The sequence below is a fragment of the Poromitra crassiceps genome, assembly GCF_964638095.1.
Source record: "Poromitra crassiceps genome assembly, chromosome: 3".
NCBI lineage: Eukaryota > Metazoa > Chordata > Actinopteri > Beryciformes > Melamphaidae > Poromitra > Poromitra crassiceps.
Window position 1 is genome coordinate 34,798,821 of NC_139625.1, and position 20,403 is coordinate 34,819,223.

Consider the following 20,403-nt stretch of genomic DNA (forward strand, 5'->3'; position numbering starts at 1 on the left):
ACTGTACCTAGTTCTTCTTCTATTTATTCCAAACCATTGTCGTTGCTGCAAATGTAAAATGCATCACTTATTGTGCCTCACTATGTTTATTTAACACGTCTTATGATTTCTGTAAGTCTGTTGTGCATACCGTATGTATTTATGTGTTTTATGTTTTCTGTATATGTTTGTGTGTCGTCTGTTGTTGATACCCTGAAGAGCCAGGAGGCCAGCATTCGTAGTGGTGGGATAAAGGCGGGCCGGGGGGGAGAGGACTGGTTGTCCACACTGATCCCAAGGTTGTCCCGGATCTGGAAGCACACAATCCACAATCTTTGTAAGCCTCTGTGTATGTAGGAGCATGAGGGGGAAGGATGGATTGATGATAGATGCATAGATTAGATGCAGAAAGAGAGAGCAAGAGAGAGAGAAAGCATTTATTTATGTGTGCAGGGTTCCCATACCAAAATGCTTTATTTCCCTTTCTGAAAAAATGTTGCAGACTGAAATGTAAAAATCAATCAATTAATATATAAATATTTCATGATTTAATCCTCAAAAACATAAGCTAAGATGTTAAAAATTACTTTTTTAATAGTAACCCATTTGTTTTATTTTCATGCCAGCAATTAGAGTAATGCGGAAAATATTCTACAGTGTCAAAGCCTTCGCCAAATGTGCCGAGGGCTGCACCGCAGCTGGCGAGCCTGCGGCGAAAATGTGTCTCGATGCAGCTGATGTAAACAGCACAATATATTATAATGTAGATGGGGAGATAACAGAAGAGAGTGAAAGCTATTACCAAGTATATGCACTACATTCTCTCCTTGGATCAACTTCTAGTCATTGAAATCCTAGTGAAAGCACACAATATACTCATTTTGCTGGGGACTCCTCTGTGACGCCCTCGTCAAGCTGACGTTTTGAGTATATAGGTCAAGCTGGCGTCAGCAAGGGTCCAAGTCGAGGCTGACATTGGAGCATGTTCCCAGCTTAAGTGTCAGTTTCCCCCCAGTCTCATTTGGTAGGTATATACAGTATGTGGAGGTGTTGTGGGCCTCTCTACCTTACCTTAGCCAGCTTGTGCCAGAGCTCATAGAGATAGGAGAAGACCTTGGCGTGGATCTTGGGGCAGCGGATGCTGTTGACGTCTCCCAAGATACCCAAAATCCTCCTCCACAGGACGAAGGCTGAGTCAGCATGCCAACCGGTAAGGCTCCCACCCGCGATGATGCTGACGTCATCAGCCAGACACTCACTACTGTCTGCATGGCCCAACAGAGGAAGGAGGGAGGGTGGGAGAGAGAAGAGGGGTGGGTGGCGTGTTTTGAGTAGAGAACAAACTGATTGATAAAAAACGATATTTGAAAATGCTGGTACCTACAGTACTACAAAGTGAACACCTGTGAACTGAACTTAATTTAACTGAAGAGGAAGGATTCAATCAACAAGCGTGGAACACAGTTATCAAAGCAATTTAAACTTTGGGTGGTCTGATATTTGACTGTGTACCATCATAAAAATAACATAATAATAATGACACTGTCAGAAAGTAATCCCTCAAAGCAGTCCTGTTATTGTTTAAGCAGTTGTTGGCTGAATCCTCGATCTAGCTGTGCATCAGTCAAAGCGCGAACAGAAATCGCTAACAGAAATCCAGGGACCTGTTTCCCAAATGTAACCAAGCACTGGGAAGATCTTTGTCCATTGGGATTGATCTTGGCAACAAAATACTTTTGGGAAACATGTTCACATGCAACATCCAGATGAACTCAGGTGGACAATGCTGAAGAATAGGAAGAGACTGCCACCTAGTGGACAGTAGAAGGATGAACTGGTACAGAGGGAGTATTATGATGTGTAGCAGATCTGAGGTAATTCATACTTTTAAAAGAGTTTGGCTGATTTCAGCACATTTGCCATTTTATGCACATGTGACAGACAGTCTGGTGAATAGAGTAATAACAACTAGGTAACCGTGAAATCGCACAAATCAAGAAAAAAGGTTACTCCATTTGTCATATCTAACAAGGTTAGATGTTTTACAGTTTAAGCATAACTAAATACTTATATAATTTGTTAGCAAACTAAGCTTGTCCAGGGCAAACCAAGCTTATTCACCAATTTCAGGTTGATTTTCTCTGAATGTCGCTTTGAGGATCACAAACATTCAAATAAGCATATCTTCTATTTTGAGATTGCAATGTATGACAAGCTTACAATCTACACTTTCATAATCTATAAAAAAAAACTGACTACTGCCTACTTGTTAGCCAAAACACCAGTCCCTGTCACATATATCATAAATTAGAACAACACAATCTCGGAAAAGTAATTGAATACAATTCAAGAAGTACACCTGGATCTGCTATATGGGAGGTGGGGGGGGAACGAAAATGAGTGGTGTAATGCAGGCTATGAAAGGAAAAGGAAAGTTACTCATCATTCGAGTTAAAGGAACAGCTCACCCTAAAATCCAAAATACATATATTCCCTCTCACCTGTAGTGCTATTTATCCATCTATATAGTTTTGTGTGGCCTGAGTTTTGGAGATATCGGCCACAGAGTTTCTGCCTTCTCTCCAATACAATGGAACTGGATGGCACTCGGCTTGTGGTGCTCAAAGTGCCAAAGAAATACATTTGAAAAACTCAACAGCAATGGCTCTTTCCAGAAATCATGACCCCGTTACTCAAGATAATCCACACACCTTGTTATGAGCAGTTTCATGGAGGAACTATTTTCTTTTGACCGAACTATAGCCGCTAGCTGTTAGCTAGTTCCTACATGAGACTGCAAAAGAAAATAGTTCCTACAAAAATATGTATTCTGGATTTTAGGGTGAGCTGTCCCTTTAAGGCTGAATAACAGACATGTATGGACAGTCTATGGTAAACTGAGGAGAATATGGTCTACAATGAGGACGGAGTAGCAGCTAGGGAGCAGTACCCAAGTGGTGTGGCATGTGTAAGACAGACTGATGCATGGTGTTGTCCAGGGGGCACTCTGTGTGCACCAGCAGGGCTGGTGAGGCGGGGGGGTTCTGGGGGTACGGGTAGTGGTATTGGTGGTGGAAGTACGGGGGTGCAGAGTGGGGAGGGAGGGCACACTCAGGACCTAAAAACAACAAGGGGACAGGGATAAGGGGGGGGGGGGTTGAGGGAGGGAGCACAGGGACAAAGGTGGGAGGTTCACAATGATCACAATGTAAGATACACACGAACAGCAGTACAAGGTGTGGAGGAGAGCGGGGTAACAACAGCCTGTCAATCAATGTTGATGGAGATAGGGGCATTAAAGGGTACAGTATATACAGTATCTATATATATTTTTTACCTGGGCATTATTTTCCTTGTTTTTGCCATCAAGATGATTCATTGTGTTCTAGGTTTTGTCACTTATGGCTCATTTCCACCACATTTTACTGCCCTGCACAGCTCGTCACCAGTCGGCTCTACCCGTTTCGGCCCGATGGATGTTCTGCTTCGACCGCCGATCATCTGGCCACGCCCACCCCCGCCCACAGCTGGTCGTCATAGCGACCGCATATCTGTCCTCCGCCTATAGCCGAAGTAGGCTATAACATAACGTTACAATTAAATCCATCCACAGAACTTTTAAACTGTTTATGAAATACTGGTGCCTCTAAATGACCTACAGTGTACATGGGCAAATGTGACAATGGGCCAGGAGAATGGATATCACTTTGTTGTTAGTCAAACTCACATGTATGCGCTGCGCGGGGACGGGAGAGGCGCAACAGAGTAGCCTCTACCCCGGCGGCCTCTCACCAGGCAAGACCGCGGCTTCACCAAAGACCCGCCTGCGGCCTAGCGGAGCACTGCACTCAACTACAAGGGCTTCCTGAGCAGCAGCACTTTTTCTCTCTCAAAACAATTGAAACCACCGCCACGATTTTATTTCACGAGAGGCGAAGGCAGCAACACAAAAGACTGATGGAAATAACACAACAGAAGAGAAGGTAAGCCCACTAAACTGGTATGCAGCATTGCATTGACAGTCAGTAGATAGACAGAGTAAACACGATTCTGCCTGACCAATCAGTCGTCAACAATGTTTTCACGTCACCGTATGGTACCGGGTTCACAGCCTAGAACCCCAACGAAGCAGGGACGAAAAGTAGCACGACTCAACCCCAACTCAACCCGGGCTGGGACGGTTTTTACTGGTGGAATGAGACCATTTATCGAGTCGAGCGGAGCGGGACCGCGCTACTACCTGCGGTGGAAATGGGCCATTTCTTCACTGTAAATCTAGATGTACCTTCAGTTCACTGAGGGCGATGCTATTCAACGCACGCACGCACATACACACAGCCAACATAATATGTAACAGTAAAACCCAGAAGCTAGTAAAACACATCCTTTCAAGTTTCAACACAACCACACTCACACTGCAATGGGGCCTGCCTACATCCGATATCAGATTATCCATTGCCTGAAACTTGCACTGTTACTTTAACTAGCCTCAGGGAGTTGGCAAATAGACCATTCAAGTGTCCCCCCCCTAAGTCAATAACATTCATTCACTTCAACCTCCTATTGGCAATTACAAGTAGTTAGGATTTAACATACTGATTTGTCATTATGATAAAAACTAGGAAAATAAGGCCCAGGTTGAAAATGACTGGAATTGTCCTTTAAAAGCTGAAGAGTTTAATGCTTAGGGAATCTCTTCCTTATTTTCCTATGAAAATATACAAGGCAAACATTTGAAAGCTTGTGTGTTCTTTCCAAATACATCGTTTGGGGAAAAACAGCATCACAAAACTACTACTGTATTCTCTTTTCACAAAAAAAAGAAAGAATCCAACCTTCACCAACACTAGCCAGAGTAGCTGGCACCAGTAAGCTTATATGACTGATTCTGTCTGCATCTATGTTTATTTAGTCTATATAAGCCAAGACCACAGGTCACTGTGCCTTCACGAAAAGCCCAACACATAAACATAGGAGCTGTCAGCAGCTGCCAGGTGATCAGCTTAAAGCAGGTCTCGAGTCTCAGTCAAGGCTAGAGGTGAAAAGATGTCTTTCATTGAGGTAGCAGTCGCAGACACCATCAAGCCGCTCAAGTTTTCTTCATACAGTACCAGGCCCACTCTACCAGGCTATGACTACGGCTAAGCCCTGGAAAGGTGCGGTTGCTGGGGGTACCAAAGCTCCCGTGCCAGCAGACAGGACACACACCTCAGATGAAACTGTGGACCTGCTGAACTCTTCCAACTCCACCAGTGGTGAAGTTTTACATTGCTCTGTGTAATTAAGCCCTTTCAGACAGCAGATGTTCATATATTCTCTGCTGTTTTAATTAATTGCAAATTATTGAAAGGGAAACTGTACAACTGATTGCTGAACCAAAAAGCTAAATCATGGTTAGGGATGCACTGATTTTTAGTACCAGTATCATACTTGCCCGACAGCGAACGTCGGGTTAGCTGCTGCAATAGCCAATAGTGGGATGACGTTATCATCATCCCCCCCTTTTTTTTTCTACAAAAAGTGCATCACATCATCATCAGATATAAAAGGGAGCAAGTGGGCTTTGTCTGTCTGTTTGTTTCAATTTTTGTCCCACTGATGATGTCACAATGTCTATACATCATCAGTGATGTCAACAGTGACATCATTATTGACCAAAATCATCCTATGACATCACTGTTGATGTCATAGGCATTGTGACATCATCAGTGATGGTGTCTCTCAGGTTCCAGGGGATCGAAGCTGATGGTCCCTTAAAGAGGGGGGGGCGCGACAGAGACAGAGCTTTATTGCAAAGAGAGGCCTTTTGGATTCACGCCCTGCAAACAGAACACCCTAAAGGCCTCAATGAGGAGCTACTACTTAGCTGGGGTTTTTTAAACTCCTTTTTTTAAAATATATTTTCTATTCTTGTTCTACTCCTTCCACTGATATATTCCCAATGTATTTATGATCCTATCTATTGCACTGAGAACAATAGGACCCTTTTTATCTGTTTTACTACAAGTAAGGTTAACCAACCTCTCTTACAGTAATTGTGCTTCCAGCCCTGGTTGGCACTAGAGCCTATTCTACGTTTTGGTATTTTGAGGTTCTTTACACAGAGCCTTATTGTGAAGTACTTCCGTCTTGGACGGTTTAATTGTATAATTGTTTATAATACAACTCTTGTACTTGTGATTATTGTACATGTAAATGTATTATTCTAAATGTTTTTCTAATTACTTCTTGATAATCAGATCCTTGCTTCTACTGGTAAGGCATATTGTGTTGTAAAATGTTTTATTTAATAATTGATTGTACTTCCGGCATGATTGTATTTAGCCGTATTTTTTTGCCTGACACAGCACAACGCTGAGGAAGGTCTTTGACTGAAATGTTGTCTGCTGCCCAGGTTTGAGGAATTAATTAAATCCTATGAAAGGACATTTGGAGTGCTGGCTTCTCTCTTCACTGAACTCTTTGCTTGCCCTGCACCCAGTGAGTTTTTAATCCATTTTGTGTGTGCTCGCTACCCGTGTTTTTCTATCATCAGTGATGCCATAAGAGCAATAGTGATGTCATCAGTAATGCGAAGTTGAGCAATTGTGCCCTGCGCATGCCAATACGTCACTCGAGCACTTCATGTGGTGATCAGTGATGGTCACTCGAGCAATTGTGATGTCATCAGTGATTGAAGTAATCAAGTTGAGCAATTGTGCGCTGTGCATGCCAATAGAGCAGGCAAGGCCACGCAATAGCCGAGCTGCGGGCGAACTGCGTATGCGAGCCTGCGTAGCGGGTGAGCTGCAGGGTGGGTGAGGCTGCAAAGCGGCCGAGCCGAGGAATCGAGCCCACATAGTGCGCAAGATTTCTAGTTGCTTTAAAGTGGTATCGAGTGCAGGTGTATCTGTAGTTTAATGAGTACGGTACATCATGAACACAGTATTGGACCCGATTCCAGTATCGGTACTGGTATCGTTGCATCCCTAATCATGGGCACCAAGTAAATATCCCCAGGTCACCTTTTACACCCACAAAATGCAATTCCCTCTAAGGCCATGTTCACATTACAGGCCAATCCGATTTGCTGATAAAGTCATTAATCATCATTATCTTGATTGGTTTCCCAAATCTGATTTGGGAGTGTGTCCGCACTGCCACAAATCTGATTTCCAAGTCGGATCTGTGTGTCCAGACCTAAACAGCCTATCTGCATGGGTTGCTATGTTAACGACGTGGGCGTCAGTAAATACGTACGTTGGTGACGTGGTTTTCCTGCGCAGAAGCATTTGATGACGAGTTGCGAGTGACGTTCAAATCAGATTTGGTGGATCTGCGTGTCCGCACTGAAGACACATCAGTCAAAAGCACATTTGAAGCAGATTGGAAACTACCTCCATTATGTGGTTTGGGACAAGTGACACAAATCAGACACACATCAGAGCGAGAGTGAAGCAGGAGCGTCCAGACTCATAAAACCAATCTGGATAAAGTCATTAATAGGTCACTAAAGTTCACAAATCAGATTTGGCCTCCTAGTCTGAACATGGCCTAATTGCTCCCAAGAACTTCATACATTGCATTTCTTTGACTGGTTTATCAATAGTTAGAGGCTAAGAGTTTGCCCAGCCTATGTTATTTCATCTTCACAAAACATGAATTTTATACCAGGGCTATACTACAGAATTTGATTGCTTTTGTGATCAATTGTTCTATTCAATTCTATTGCTAACTACATAGAGTCAGGGATAAGCAGATCACAACTAGTTAGTCCGGGGATAAAGTCTAGCTTGAAGGTTGCCTGTGGAATTACTTATCCCAAAAGTAAGATTCCAGTTTGCCCAGAGCTGCACAGGATTTAGAATACAGTAAGCTCTGTGTGAAACGCTGTCTCAACAGTCCAGACCGGGTTGTGATCAGGTCCTCTACCTGCTAGAGCCTCATTGTGGTTGAGCAGCAGGCTCCCCTGGCTCTGGGGGTCTGTGGTCACGTCCATGTGGGCCGACTGGGTGGACTGGGTGTCTGCCTCCTCCTCAAAGGCCTGCCATGCCTGCCAGGCAACCTCCACTTCTGTTAGGTAGCCGTTGGACGTCTCACTGCTTACACTCTCGCCTGGGTAGGGAGGGACAATGAGGTTAATCAAGAGGCTCAGTGCAGAGGAGTGTAAGACAGAAGCTGCTGGTTGTGCAATTAATGATTAGTGTTGTGGAGTCTGACTTTTCTCTCTGAGCTTGGGCCTGGTGGAGTTGGTCTGTCCTTCAGCATTGCAGTCTACCTCAGCTGAACTGCTGCACCGCCGGACCAGGATCTATGAACATAGAAACCAACAAGTAAGAGGAGACACTTATAGGGACCAAACTTATTTCATTGCTGTGAGATGAAAATTGCAAGATCATTCCTCTCACCACTGGTGGATCGCTGCTCTCTCTCCTGCCCTCTGACGTCCTGCTATCAGAGCCGCAGGAGGTGGGGGAACACTCTCTCTTCTGGGCTGGAGTATAAAGAGGCCCAGGGGATGTTAATCATGAGGCCAGCTCACCAAAATAAAGCATCTGAAATACCTTTACATCTGACATGAACATGTCTTGGGTTGTAATTGGACAGAGCACAACAGATTTTTTTTTAAATCCAGGTCTAAACGCAACCAGGACGCACTGAAGATCTGATCCCCCAAAACTATCTCTGGAGGTGGTCAGAGACAACGTCACATTATTAACGTCACATTATTACCAATAAGTATTTACTGTCAATTTAAGGGGCATAAATGTTACAAGAAGTGTCATATGCAGGAATCTGTGTTTTGGCATGCATTGGATGTACATGCAATCCTGCCAAACTATTGCATGTTTAATTGCCGGGTGTAGAGGGAGCCTACAGAACGTATGTGCTAACAGTTAACTGATCTACTGTGGGACATAAAAATGAGCAGCCTGCCTGTGTGTGTACATGCCTGGTAAAGTGTCGGCCAGTTGCTGGGTGATGTCCGAGGTGCTGCTGCTACGTGGCAGGGGGCTCTCCCTGCCTCCCAGCTCCTCCTCTCCCCCACACTCTGACAGCTGACACTCCTCCACATCTGACACACAGGAGAAGAGTGCATACAGTTAGGCCAGTACCTCATGACACACATACGGGGCCAGGGTAGAGGGTTCCTAAATGGCAAAAAAAACTTGGTGTGTGTGTGTGTGTGCGTGTGTGTGTATATACATACATATATATACATATATATATATATATATATATATATATATATACGCACACACACATATGTAGTAGGTACTAGGAAGGGATTTTTAGCTGCAACCACCTCTAATAAAGGTCACTCTGTCGGCCCACAAAAAGTTCAGCACCCTTTGCCCTAGGCGGCTGAAATTTGGCATGTAGATCAAGTGTGTGTAAAGGTGTGTTTGTGTTCATGCCAATTGGCTAAAAGGGAGGGCGGGGGGGCAAATTAAGAAATGTTGTAAATTTGCATATGTGGTTGCAGCTTTCGCGAAATCACGCTTGTTTCTTCAGGCAGCCGAAACACATCACCTGTAGTAGCAGCCAGCAGGCATGCAGGAGTAGCCATAGTGTCTGTTCTAGTGCCATTTTATGCATCTGCTATCAACGTTTTGGCTTGAATAAAATAGTTCATGTTTGGAAGTAAACAATTCCCCTTCCTACTACTAACTTCCTACTTTTACCAATCACATATCACACAGAGCTCCAAGGGTCTTGTCCTTTGTTACTTTTAGGGGATTTGCAGACACAATATACGAGATGAAGATCTGAGACATTTATGAGAACATTGGGGGAAAATTAGGAGATGATGAACACATGCAGTGGTTATGCAAACACAAATTAGAAACTGTATTCCTACACACTGGACAGAGCAGCGGTCCTCAGGAGGAATGTAAAATGTCCCACTCTCAAACCACAGACAGACTTACTGGCATAAGCGTAAGCATAAACATCTCTCGGGCCGGTGGCACAAAACACCTGGAATTAAGATTTTCCTTAAAGTCCGATTTGAGGTTCCCATTAAAAAAAAATCGGTTGCACAAAACACCGTTAAGTCTTCTCCTTAAGGTTAAACATTTTAAGGAAACCTTAAGGAGAAGACTTAAGGGTGTTTTATGCAGCCAATTTTATTTTAAGTAAACCTTTACTCAGACTTTAAGGAAAACCTGAACTCAAGGTGTTTTGTGCCACCGGCCCCTGGACATTGACACTGGCAGCAAAAGAAGAAGAAAAGGGCTGAGTACTGACAGAAGATGGATGGGAAATGCAGGGTGGAAGTCACAAACACATGCAGCTCTCAGAACACACTTTACCTGAGAGTCTGTGAGAAGCACAAGCAGAGTTACCAGAAGAGATACCAGGCAAGAAAGAGCTCACAGTGTGGAGCAGCATAGGAACACTTTTAGTAGTGGGCAAAGCCTCGTAAAGATGGACACAGTTGCTGATGGACTGGCTTCGCTTAGCTTCCATCAGGGAAAGAGAAAGAAGAGGAGAGAAGAGGCAGAAGAGAGAAGGGAAGAAGAGAGCATTCAATGACAGCATAGTACAGCATGCCACAAGGGTGTTTCCATTAACTCTTTCCCCGCCAGATTCTTTCACTAATCTTTCAAGACCCATAGAATATTTTGTTCTTTGAATATGTAAACAATGAACATATCAAAAGAAATGATAGAGCCTCTATTTTCATACAAAAATAAAATAAAATAAAAATATTTTAGCTTCATTCGTTCTTTTTTTAATCAACACTTGAATGTAGGGCGTTTTCATCAAAAACAGTCATTTTGGTAAATGGACTGCATTTATATAGATAGCGCTTTTATCCAGAGCGCTTTAACATCCCTACATTCACCCATTCACGCATACGTTCATACACCGATGGAGGCAAACAACCAGGAAGGGTGCTGGCACAACCATTGGGAGCAAATTATCTTGCACAAGGACACTTCGACATGCGGATTGGAGGAGCGGGGATCGAACCACTAACCTCTTTTATCGAAAGCGATTAGCGGACGCTCGACCTCCTGATCCACAGCCGGCCCATTTTCAGACAAAAAGCTGAGAAACAATTATTTTGATAAAGATAGTAATTTTCAAGGATCCTGAACTGACTCTAATGTCTCTGAGGGTGGATACTAGCCGGTGTTCCACTGAAATCTGCAGAACATTTGGGTGGTCACAGATTTCAGTGTAACACTAGGTCTAGTCTAGCAGAGATTCAGGCCACCCTCGGGAGACGAGAGACAGGGGCCGAGCACTCGTCGAGCCGTGTAGACTTTTGGAGCTCATCTATCTGCTGAAATTGTTTCGGTTGTTTGGAATTGGTTGAGAGGCCGCTCTGCCATCATGGAGTCTGCGTTCCAGCACCATAACTGACGAGCGAGCTTTTCCTATGCGATCCTATGGGAGTTCTATGGCTTTCCTGGAAGTGCTGTGCTATTTCACAAGGTGCGTAACAGAGGCTTCTATCGTATAACAGTAAAACCACAGATTGACGAGAAATCTTGTCAATGGCGGGGAAATAGTTAACAAACAGGTTATTGATATCAAGAAAAGAGTAAAAAAAAAAAGCACAGCAGTACCAGAGGTTGGTCTACAGTAAATACAGTCAGATTCTGTCAAAACTTAAAACTGATAAATTCCAGGGGGGGGATCACAATTGTGGCTCTGTCAATGAATCTCATATCGGATTGAAACCAGAGGGGGGGAAACAGATTGAAACCAAACTCAGAGTGAAGTTACTGAGACAGGAAATTAACAACTAAGCAGTGAAAATACATTAACAGCCTCACACAGAGCATAGTACTCATTTCAATTTGTCACTTGAGGGCTCTTCACCTAGACAAAGCAATCTTGCTATGCCAGATTTGTCGAACCATAAAAATCCCCCTCATTTTCATTAAATCTTTGGAAGAAAAAGAACAGGGGTGAAAAAGAGAGCGAATATCTGCGTTAAGAGAATTAATTTATGCAGTGGGTTGCTTTTGTTTCCAAGACTAGTTTAATTAGTTCTCTTGCGCTTAAGACAAGAGGAGAGAGTGGATTTGTCTCTCAACAGCGATGCTGCATTTGAGTGTTGCACCAGTAAACCGAGATTAGCCCATGTGACTACACTTTCAAATGTGATTTCGAATGACATTACTATTCAGTCTAGACAGCTGCAACAATTAGTTGATTAATCTATTAGTCCATCGAAAGAAAATGTATCACCAACAATTGTTTTGAATAATCGATTCATCATTTAGACTCAATTTTAAGGGGGGGAAGACTAAAACTCTCTCATTCCAGCTTCTTAAAATGTGAATATTTTCTGGTTTCTTTAGTCTTCTATGACACTAAACTGATTATCTTTGGGTTGTGTACTGTTGGTCAGGACAAAAGAAGACATGTGAGGATGTCATCTTGGGCTTTGGGGGGAAAGTGTCATTTTTCACCATTTTGTGACATTTTATAGACCAAACAACTAATCGATTAGTCGAGAAAATAATCGTCAGATTAATCGATAATGAAAATACTCATTAGTTGCAGCCTTAATTCAGGCACACATCCGTATTGGTACTTTTACCACTTATGACCATTTCTGCAACAGCAGAACGTAAACTCAGAAAAAAGTGGGTCTCCATGGCCGTAGAAGCATGAGTGCGTGCACCTTACCAATATCCTGTATTTCCTTTTCCTTCATGAGGACAAGATCTCCTCAAAACAATATTAGGTTGCATTTGCATGCGTAAGTGCAGCCAAGTTTTGACAGTGGTCAATGCTGAGGCATGGCCATTGTGTCTGGATACCACTTCAGTTCTAATCTCAGAGCAATGAAAGAGGACGTTTCTATTCTCTGCCTTGGCCACTTGAATGAGCATCTTTCACTGGGAGAGATAAGATGGGCTCTGATACAGCCCACCCCTGTTACCCGTCTATGCATATTAATGAACATTAATTACACTCTTAATGAAACTATCAGAAACCGCTGTGCAATTGATGTGCGGGTCTTCTCTTGAGGATTGGGGAGGAGGGACGTCATGTCGAGGCGTTTGAAGATCAATGTGTGACAAATCCAATTAGGCCAGAGAAATGGAGGGAACTGTTTAATGTCCATCTCTGCCCACACGCAAATATATACAAACAGACGGAATAGGTGCACACTAGGGCATTCACAGACTAGTCGACTAGTAAAACCACTAGTCGACACTGTGCTTAGTAGTTGACTGGTCGTTTTAGCAAAAAAAAAGTTTTTTTTTTTTTTTTTTTTTTATCTTTAAGAAAGAACATGAGGTATTTACACGACATACATGGACTATCATATCCCATATCCCATATCCCATATCCCCCACAAAGAACATCAAAACACAACAAAACAAAACAAGAAAACTGCATAAGATACACAATAATCCAAGAACAAACAAGACTATTGGACAAACAACCAAACAAAAACAATGCATTCAAAGTAAATACATAGATCTTGCCCTGTTGGCAGCTAGGAAATGCATAGCTTTAAATTGGAAAGCATCCAATCCCCCAGCTGTAGTTCACTGGTGGAATTAACTCTCAAGCTACCTAATGTAATGTTGGATAACATTTACTACAAGAGCAAAGGCAGATTCTTAGACATCCCAAAAATATGGCAACCACATACAGAGTTTGACTTTAAGAACTTTTTACCCCAGTGTCATTAGGCTTATCAGGATAGGAGCTGAATGCATTGTTTTTGTTTGGTTGTTTGTCCAATAGTCTTGTTTGTTCTTGGATTATTGTGTATCTTATGCAGTTTTCTTGTTTTGTTTTGTTGTGTTTTGATGTTCTTTGTGGGGGATATGGGATATGATAGTCCATGTATGTCGTGTAAATACCTCATGTTCTTTCTTAACACATTCACTGCCAGCCGTTTTTCAATACTGTAGTTAGCTTCTGCCAAGGTTTTTTTTTGAGGATTTTGGCTCATCTTTCAAGAGCCGAGGATTCGTTTCTGTTAGGATTTTGTGAACACACAATATCTCAAAAGAACTAATAGAATGTGTGCTTTCTCTGTCTAAAATAGTTAGTTTGTAGAGTTAGTAGTTATGTAAGCATTAGCAGTTGAATACAGCATGGTTTCAGCGTCTGAAAAATTATTCTGAGATAAACGGCTTTTTGTGAAATTCGATAGAACAGTCACTTTAACCATTCATTTTTGGCATCAGTAAGACGTCAGACATCTAAACAATAGTTTTGAACAGTAATTTCCTCCATAACAGCAGGAAACCCCCCTCTGCTTCCAACTCCTCCCTCCGTGGGCGTTCTCCTCCGCCCTCCTTGGCTCTGCAGCGGGTCTGTGACAAACGAGTTGCTGCTGCCTGGCTGCTGCCTGGCAGTCTGGATGGGGCTCGCTGGATGGGTTTCGCTCGTTTCTTGGCGGTCCGGTTGAGAGCTCTGATGAAGCTCTTGCGATTCTGGGCTTATTTATGGTGCGTGTTTCAAAGTGTGCAACCAGTCTATTCTTGGAACCCCCCACCGTTGCCACCGCTGTGCGTCAGCGCGAAAGTGAAAGCGTTTTCGCCATCCATTTTACAGTATGAGAACGGCTTCCTCGCGCTTTTCCCTCCAGTTTTGGCTCGCCTCTTTCTACTGTGGAGAGACATGTCGCCACTCAGTGGGTCGGTAAAATAGATTATACACATTCAATACCTCCAATATTGGTATAGGAGACGTAAAAGGGTTAGATCAACGTCCCACCGTCAAAAAAAAAAAATCAATTTTTTTGACGTAAAAACACGTCATTGGCAGTGAACGTGTTAAAGATTAAAAAAAAAAAAAAAACGGTTAGTCGACTAGTCGACTACCTTTAGGGACGACTAGTCGACTAGTAAAATTCACTAGTCGTGAATGCCCTAGTGCACACACACGCACACAAGACACGCGACAGATGTGCGCGCGTGCGCACACACCTTCTAAGACTTCCTTTGGGCTCAAATGTATCTGCTCCTAGCTCAACAAGCTCTTGGTTTTGGAGAGATGGGTTTTCTAGCCATTGGGGAGGCAGAGCCAGGGCCAGGAAAGGAAACGAACAGGGATAGTGTCTCTCTTTTATCCTTCCCATTAATATTCTGCCTAGTCAAAATGAAGACAAGCGAGACAGTCAACTCTACTAGTTCCTACTCTACTGCCTTCCAGCTCAACTTATAATTAGCCTGCCACATCCCCATCAGATAAGAGGTGTTTGCTGTGTCTGAATTGAACTAATGACAATGAGCATCTAAAGCCGGCCTGTGACATGTTGCCGGGGGAGTCAGTGTGTGTGCCTGCCATCGAGCTGACAGGGAAACATGTTGACATTGGCCGGTGACATGTGAGGGGAACAATGGGGGCCATCTGCTGGCTTCTTTGTCTTTGGTGTCGGGCCTTTCGACGGCACCTGGGCTAACGTACACATGACCTGTCTGGAGGCTTTCACATGCAGTCAATACATCGTCTGCTAAACCATGTGCTTTGACTCTGTGCCCAACAGATAGGCTTATCAGCACCGTGTTTTGGCCCACACAGAGGCATTGGAAATATTTGACTTTGTGCAGATGAATACAGCATGGATAAAGCTGACTTAAAGCTATAATGCGTAACTTGTGCATCTCTGGCAGTGAGAGTACGTGCGCTGCATTCATGTGGTGTCAGTAAAATGTGTTCCCGACCGTTCGTTGTCACAAAAACTGGAAACAGCTATCAACATGTTTAGACACTATAACGATATAATAGAACATTATCTAATTTGTAGTGACCATGTCGTTTCCACATTACGATTTAAAAGCCCATGAACACACCGAAGTTGGAAGAATGACTTCCCAACTCGGGAAGTGAGAGCATCCGAGGAGCACATAAAGGCAGCATTTGTCATAGGCTCCAATGTAGCCTACTCGCTCGCTACTGTTTTGGCTGTAAAACAGTGGATTAAATATTTTGAGTGAGAAATGACTCATTTCACTATCAGAATTTGATCCATTCATTCCAATAATTTAATCATTTTATCCACATTCAAGTTAGCAGAGGGCTAACCGGAACTAGTCTCTGGTGCACATGCTCCAGGATAGCACAGGAACGTCTCCACAGACAGCAGATCATAAACTGCGGTCTACTGTGGAATACAGAGAGAGTAATGTAGCGCTGATAAGCTTCATCAGCATTTTGGTGGCAAGGGCGTGAAGGTAACGGACATTTATTTACATGTAAAAGTTACACACTAGAGCTTTAAAGTAGAGATGCACGATATATCGGCAATCATATCGGTATCGGCCGATGTTGGTCATTTTTTAACATATCGGTCATATCGGTATCGGTCAGATGTTGCAATGTTAATATCGGTTATCATTATCAGCCAAATTCTTCACATTGATATGAAATAATGCAGTAAATCTATGATTCATGGGCTTTTCCAAAGGCTTTGCAAATAAAGAAATGCATAACTTTTTCAAATTCCGTGTTAACATGTGTTTTTCAGTATGTACAAAATGTGATGATCATAAAAATGTGGTTCTATACAGATCATATCGACATCGGTAAATATCGGTTATCGGCCATAACAGCAATGTTAATATCGGTTATCGGCATCGGCCAAAATTTTCATATCGGTGCATCCCTACTTTAAAGTACATACATGTGTCTGATCTTACACAAGTTGTCCCTTCGTATTTTATTGATGCCTTTTTTGATGGTAGAGGAACACACTGGATGCATCTGTTTTCTGTGCATGAGGTGCTCACCGGAGGCCTTCTGCCGGACGTTGTTGCGGGCCTTCTCCACGCCAGGGGCTCCTGAGGTGGTGGCAGAGCGAAACCTCATGGGCTCCTGAACCCCTTGGCCCCCCTGCTCCCCTTGGTTCCTCCAACTTAGTGAGAACGAGCGCGCCACCGCCGCTGCCTTCTGGGAATCTTGGATCACACCTGACACACAGGAGAACAACACAGATCATCACATCGCTCAGCTTTATATATGGAGTTAGGAGCAAGAGAAACTGCAACAAACTATCACACAGTGTGCCATGCCCGTCCCTCCCTCTTTACCACGTCCTCTCTGCTTCTTCTCCTTCTGTTCGCTGAGTTTGTCCAGAGGCAGGCTGGCCATGTCCAGGCCGTAAACGGAGCGTGCCAGCACGGCCGTCAGCGAGTCCATGATGCTGGCCCACTCCGTCACCAGCTCCTCCCAGCCGGTAAGAGAGGACAGCACTGCCAGCAGCTCGTCCCATAGCTCGCGGGAGATGAATACGCACAGGTTGGCTCGCACCCACGCCACGATGATGGTCTGGACGGGTGAGGAGAGAACCAGACATTAATTAGCATTGACGGACAGGGGCGCTACTAGGAACTCCATGCCCCATGATAAGATAAGACACGAGGCATCTCACCCTGATGCATGTAATTACCTCCGCCAGCAGAGTTGGCTGGGAGGACTGCCTGTTTGTCCGCAGGATATCTCAAAAAGTTATGAACGGATTTGCACAAAACTTTGTAGAAAAGTAGCTCATGGGCCAAATTAGAACTGATTAACTTTCCACCCCCACTGGCCAAAAGGGGGCGTGACAATGGGTGCGGCCAATCACAAAAAAGGCGTCTAACTTTTCAACGGATTCACCACAAAACTTTGTGGAAATGTTGGCGGAGGTTTTGTCATAGTAGTAGTTCATTCTAACAAAACAATGCAATTCCTAGAATTCCTAGATTTGTGGCTCAACAAAAACACATAATTTTACACAGATGTTTACATTACCGGTACATCTTATCATGGATATATTGAATTGTGAAGCCCATGTTGTGTATCAAATTGTATCGTAAGTTTTAGATATGATTTAAAGAAATATAATTTTCAAGGTTTTCAAAATCAAAGTACAAAACTGCTGTTGAATATACAGGTTTCTGTACAGCAAATTTTAGTGGTTGACCACATGATACTGTATAGAGGTATGTGATCTAAAATAAGACTTTGAAGTTTCATGTTTCATAAGTTGCTACATAAAGATATTTACTGAAGTGTTGGGGGCTAAATACAGGGAAACATCTGTAACAACCCCACTTATGAACTCTTATTAACAGTTTCCATGTAGGCACTCGCTCTAGTTTAATAGCACAAGGGATAGTGATATGAGATCCTGTGTAGCGGTAATTGAAAACATCTCAAACCAAGCAGGTGCAGACTTACCCTAAAGAGAATAGCTGCTAAACTTTCAGCGAAGACGTCTTTTCTTTGGTTCTCCTGTGGCCTCTTCATCACTGCCTCAGTGATCCTCAGCAGCACCTGCAACATCTGCTCCCTGCACAACACACAATAAGGCAGGCCAGAGTCAATTCAATGATACCTTCCCTGTCCAAGGCATTTATTTCAAGCAACATATTGCAAAGAAATTTGCCATCAACAGGTGTACAGGAAGATACTCAGAAATAGATTGTGAAAGAAAATCAGACTAAGCTTGAGGTTGTATGAGGAATACCGGTAAATAACAAAAGTAGCTGAAAAGAAGGTGTGGCTAGTATGATCCTCCAGGCCAAACACTGTATGTGTTTGGATATGTGACTGACCATGTCTGTGTATTCATGGTGTGCTCCATGATCATGTGTCGGTAGATGCTGAGCACGCCCTTGCACACCTCCACCTGGTTATCCAGGAGTTTAGGCACATCCTGGCATGGCTCCAATAGGAACACATTGGATGAGTTGGTCAGAAACACCTGAGCACATGGAGCGTTGCAGGAAAAGAAGGTCAAGGTCAGAGCAAACAGACACACACACTCACATGAGGAAATATGCAGCTACCAACTAAATAAAAAAGGAGTATTAGCATTGCTGATGCTGTTCACCTGATGTAATGCTCACATGATAAAACACATACACGCGCACGCACGCACGCACGCACGCACACACACACACACACACACACACACACACACACACACACACACACACACACACACACACACACACACACACACACACACACACAAAAGCACCTCTGAGCACAGAGACAGACCTGTAGTGTGGGCTGGATGCCAGCTTTAATGTCCCTGTTCTGCGCCTCTGTGAGACTGCCCCGACTGATGGCGCTGCTGAAGGAGTAGGTCCTCCCCCAGCTAGACGACCGTCTGTGGCCATGACTCTCCAATGTCTGCTAGAAGACAAACAGGACAGAGATTAAGCCCCAGGTAGACAAATACCATACATGTTCTTTAGCCTATGACTATTGATATACAGTACCGTAGCTCTGTTTCCGAACTGCTTGTTTAAAGACTAAATGAACCCAACGGAATGCAAGTAGTGCGAGGGTCGTAGACGTTTCAGAGACGGAAACAAATCTTGTCTGAGATGACAGGGTTGAGAGGCGGACCATAATAGTGATTTGATTTGAAAATTCTGGGGACTGGATTTGGCATTGGCCAATCCTGGCGTGTTCCGCCCCCAAATCGAGTGGGGGCGCTTTCACACTGGCCATGAAAGCGGTAAATGTTGCGGAATATGTAATCCGCGTCTCCGATATGAAAGTGATGAAAGCGGAGTCGTGGATAATTGTGTTATGCCTTTCGTTCCGCCAGTGGAGGTAGTCATAGCGCCGGATCGGGCTCCATCCCGCCTCCACCTGAAAGCGTCGGAGCGGCGATACAGAACGGTGCGAAATGCAAATGGTCAGCTCATTCATAAAAAAATGACAGGGAAACCACCTCACACTAGCCTGGTAAACCAGCCCGTCACGTGAACTCACATTTCATTTGGTTCTGCAGAACTGCTTGGCTCTGTGTGAAAACAATTTCTGTGGCAAGGCTCCCGGTGTTGCGGGCCCTCTGAATGGCAATATTGTGCGATCTCTGTGTGAAAGTGACTTGGGATTCAGCGTGTTGTGGTGCTACGCGAGTGGGATCCACAGAGTACCAGGCAGCCAGCTGCTTCTGTGTGGAGCGGAGCAGACAATCCGATGCATGAGTGCTGCCTCCGAGGGGCGACCCCTTACGTTAAAGGAACAGCTCACCCTAAAATCCAAAATACATATTTTTCCTCTCAGCTGTAGTGCTATTTATCCATCTATATCGTTTTGGTATAGTTTCTGATTTGGAGATCGACTGCAGAGATGTCTGCCTTCTCTTGAATAGAGACTGCGTAACGCGTCATCATTCAGAAACCACGCCCAAGACGGGGGAAAACACAAACTCCTGTACAATCCTGGCGTTCTCCTATGTCACGTGCATGGTTGCGTGTTGCACCAAAAGATCATATATACGGAAGATGAACACTCAAACTTACTTCTTGACAGCTAGATCCACATTTTACTTCTCGCCAATTCTCAATGGCTTCCTTGTTTTGCTCAGGAGTACAAAAAAACTGACGATTTTTTCCATTTGTTGTCTGCGCAGCCCACCACACAACAGCTTTTAGCTATGTTTAATTCAAGGAAAATGATGCTGGTGTGTGGAAATGAACGGAGCTTTTTCCCCGTGATGGGCGT

The 20,403-nt window shown here is 43.8% G+C and overlaps 1 protein-coding gene across 1 annotated transcript in view; it reads right to left on the reverse strand.

The window, feature by feature from the left end:
- ralgapa2 (Ral GTPase activating protein catalytic subunit alpha 2) overlaps positions 1-20,403 on the reverse strand; it is a 184,104-nt gene that overhangs the window by 102,372 nt on the left and 61,329 nt on the right. Inside the window, exons 12-23 of the mRNA XM_083634146.1 lie at positions 18,940-19,077; positions 18,492-18,640; positions 18,115-18,226; positions 16,983-17,220; positions 16,683-16,862; positions 8,912-9,034; positions 8,367-8,452; positions 8,179-8,269; positions 7,891-8,073; positions 2,930-3,097; positions 1,051-1,244; positions 192-290 (exon numbers count right to left, since the gene is read on the reverse strand). Coding sequence (XP_083490272.1) covers positions 192-290; positions 1,051-1,244; positions 2,930-3,097; positions 7,891-8,073; positions 8,179-8,269; positions 8,367-8,452; positions 8,912-9,034; positions 16,683-16,862; positions 16,983-17,220; positions 18,115-18,226; positions 18,492-18,640; positions 18,940-19,077 — 1,761 coding nt within the window. The remainder of the gene's footprint in view (positions 1-191; positions 291-1,050; positions 1,245-2,929; positions 3,098-7,890; positions 8,074-8,178; positions 8,270-8,366; positions 8,453-8,911; positions 9,035-16,682; positions 16,863-16,982; positions 17,221-18,114; positions 18,227-18,491; positions 18,641-18,939; positions 19,078-20,403) is intronic.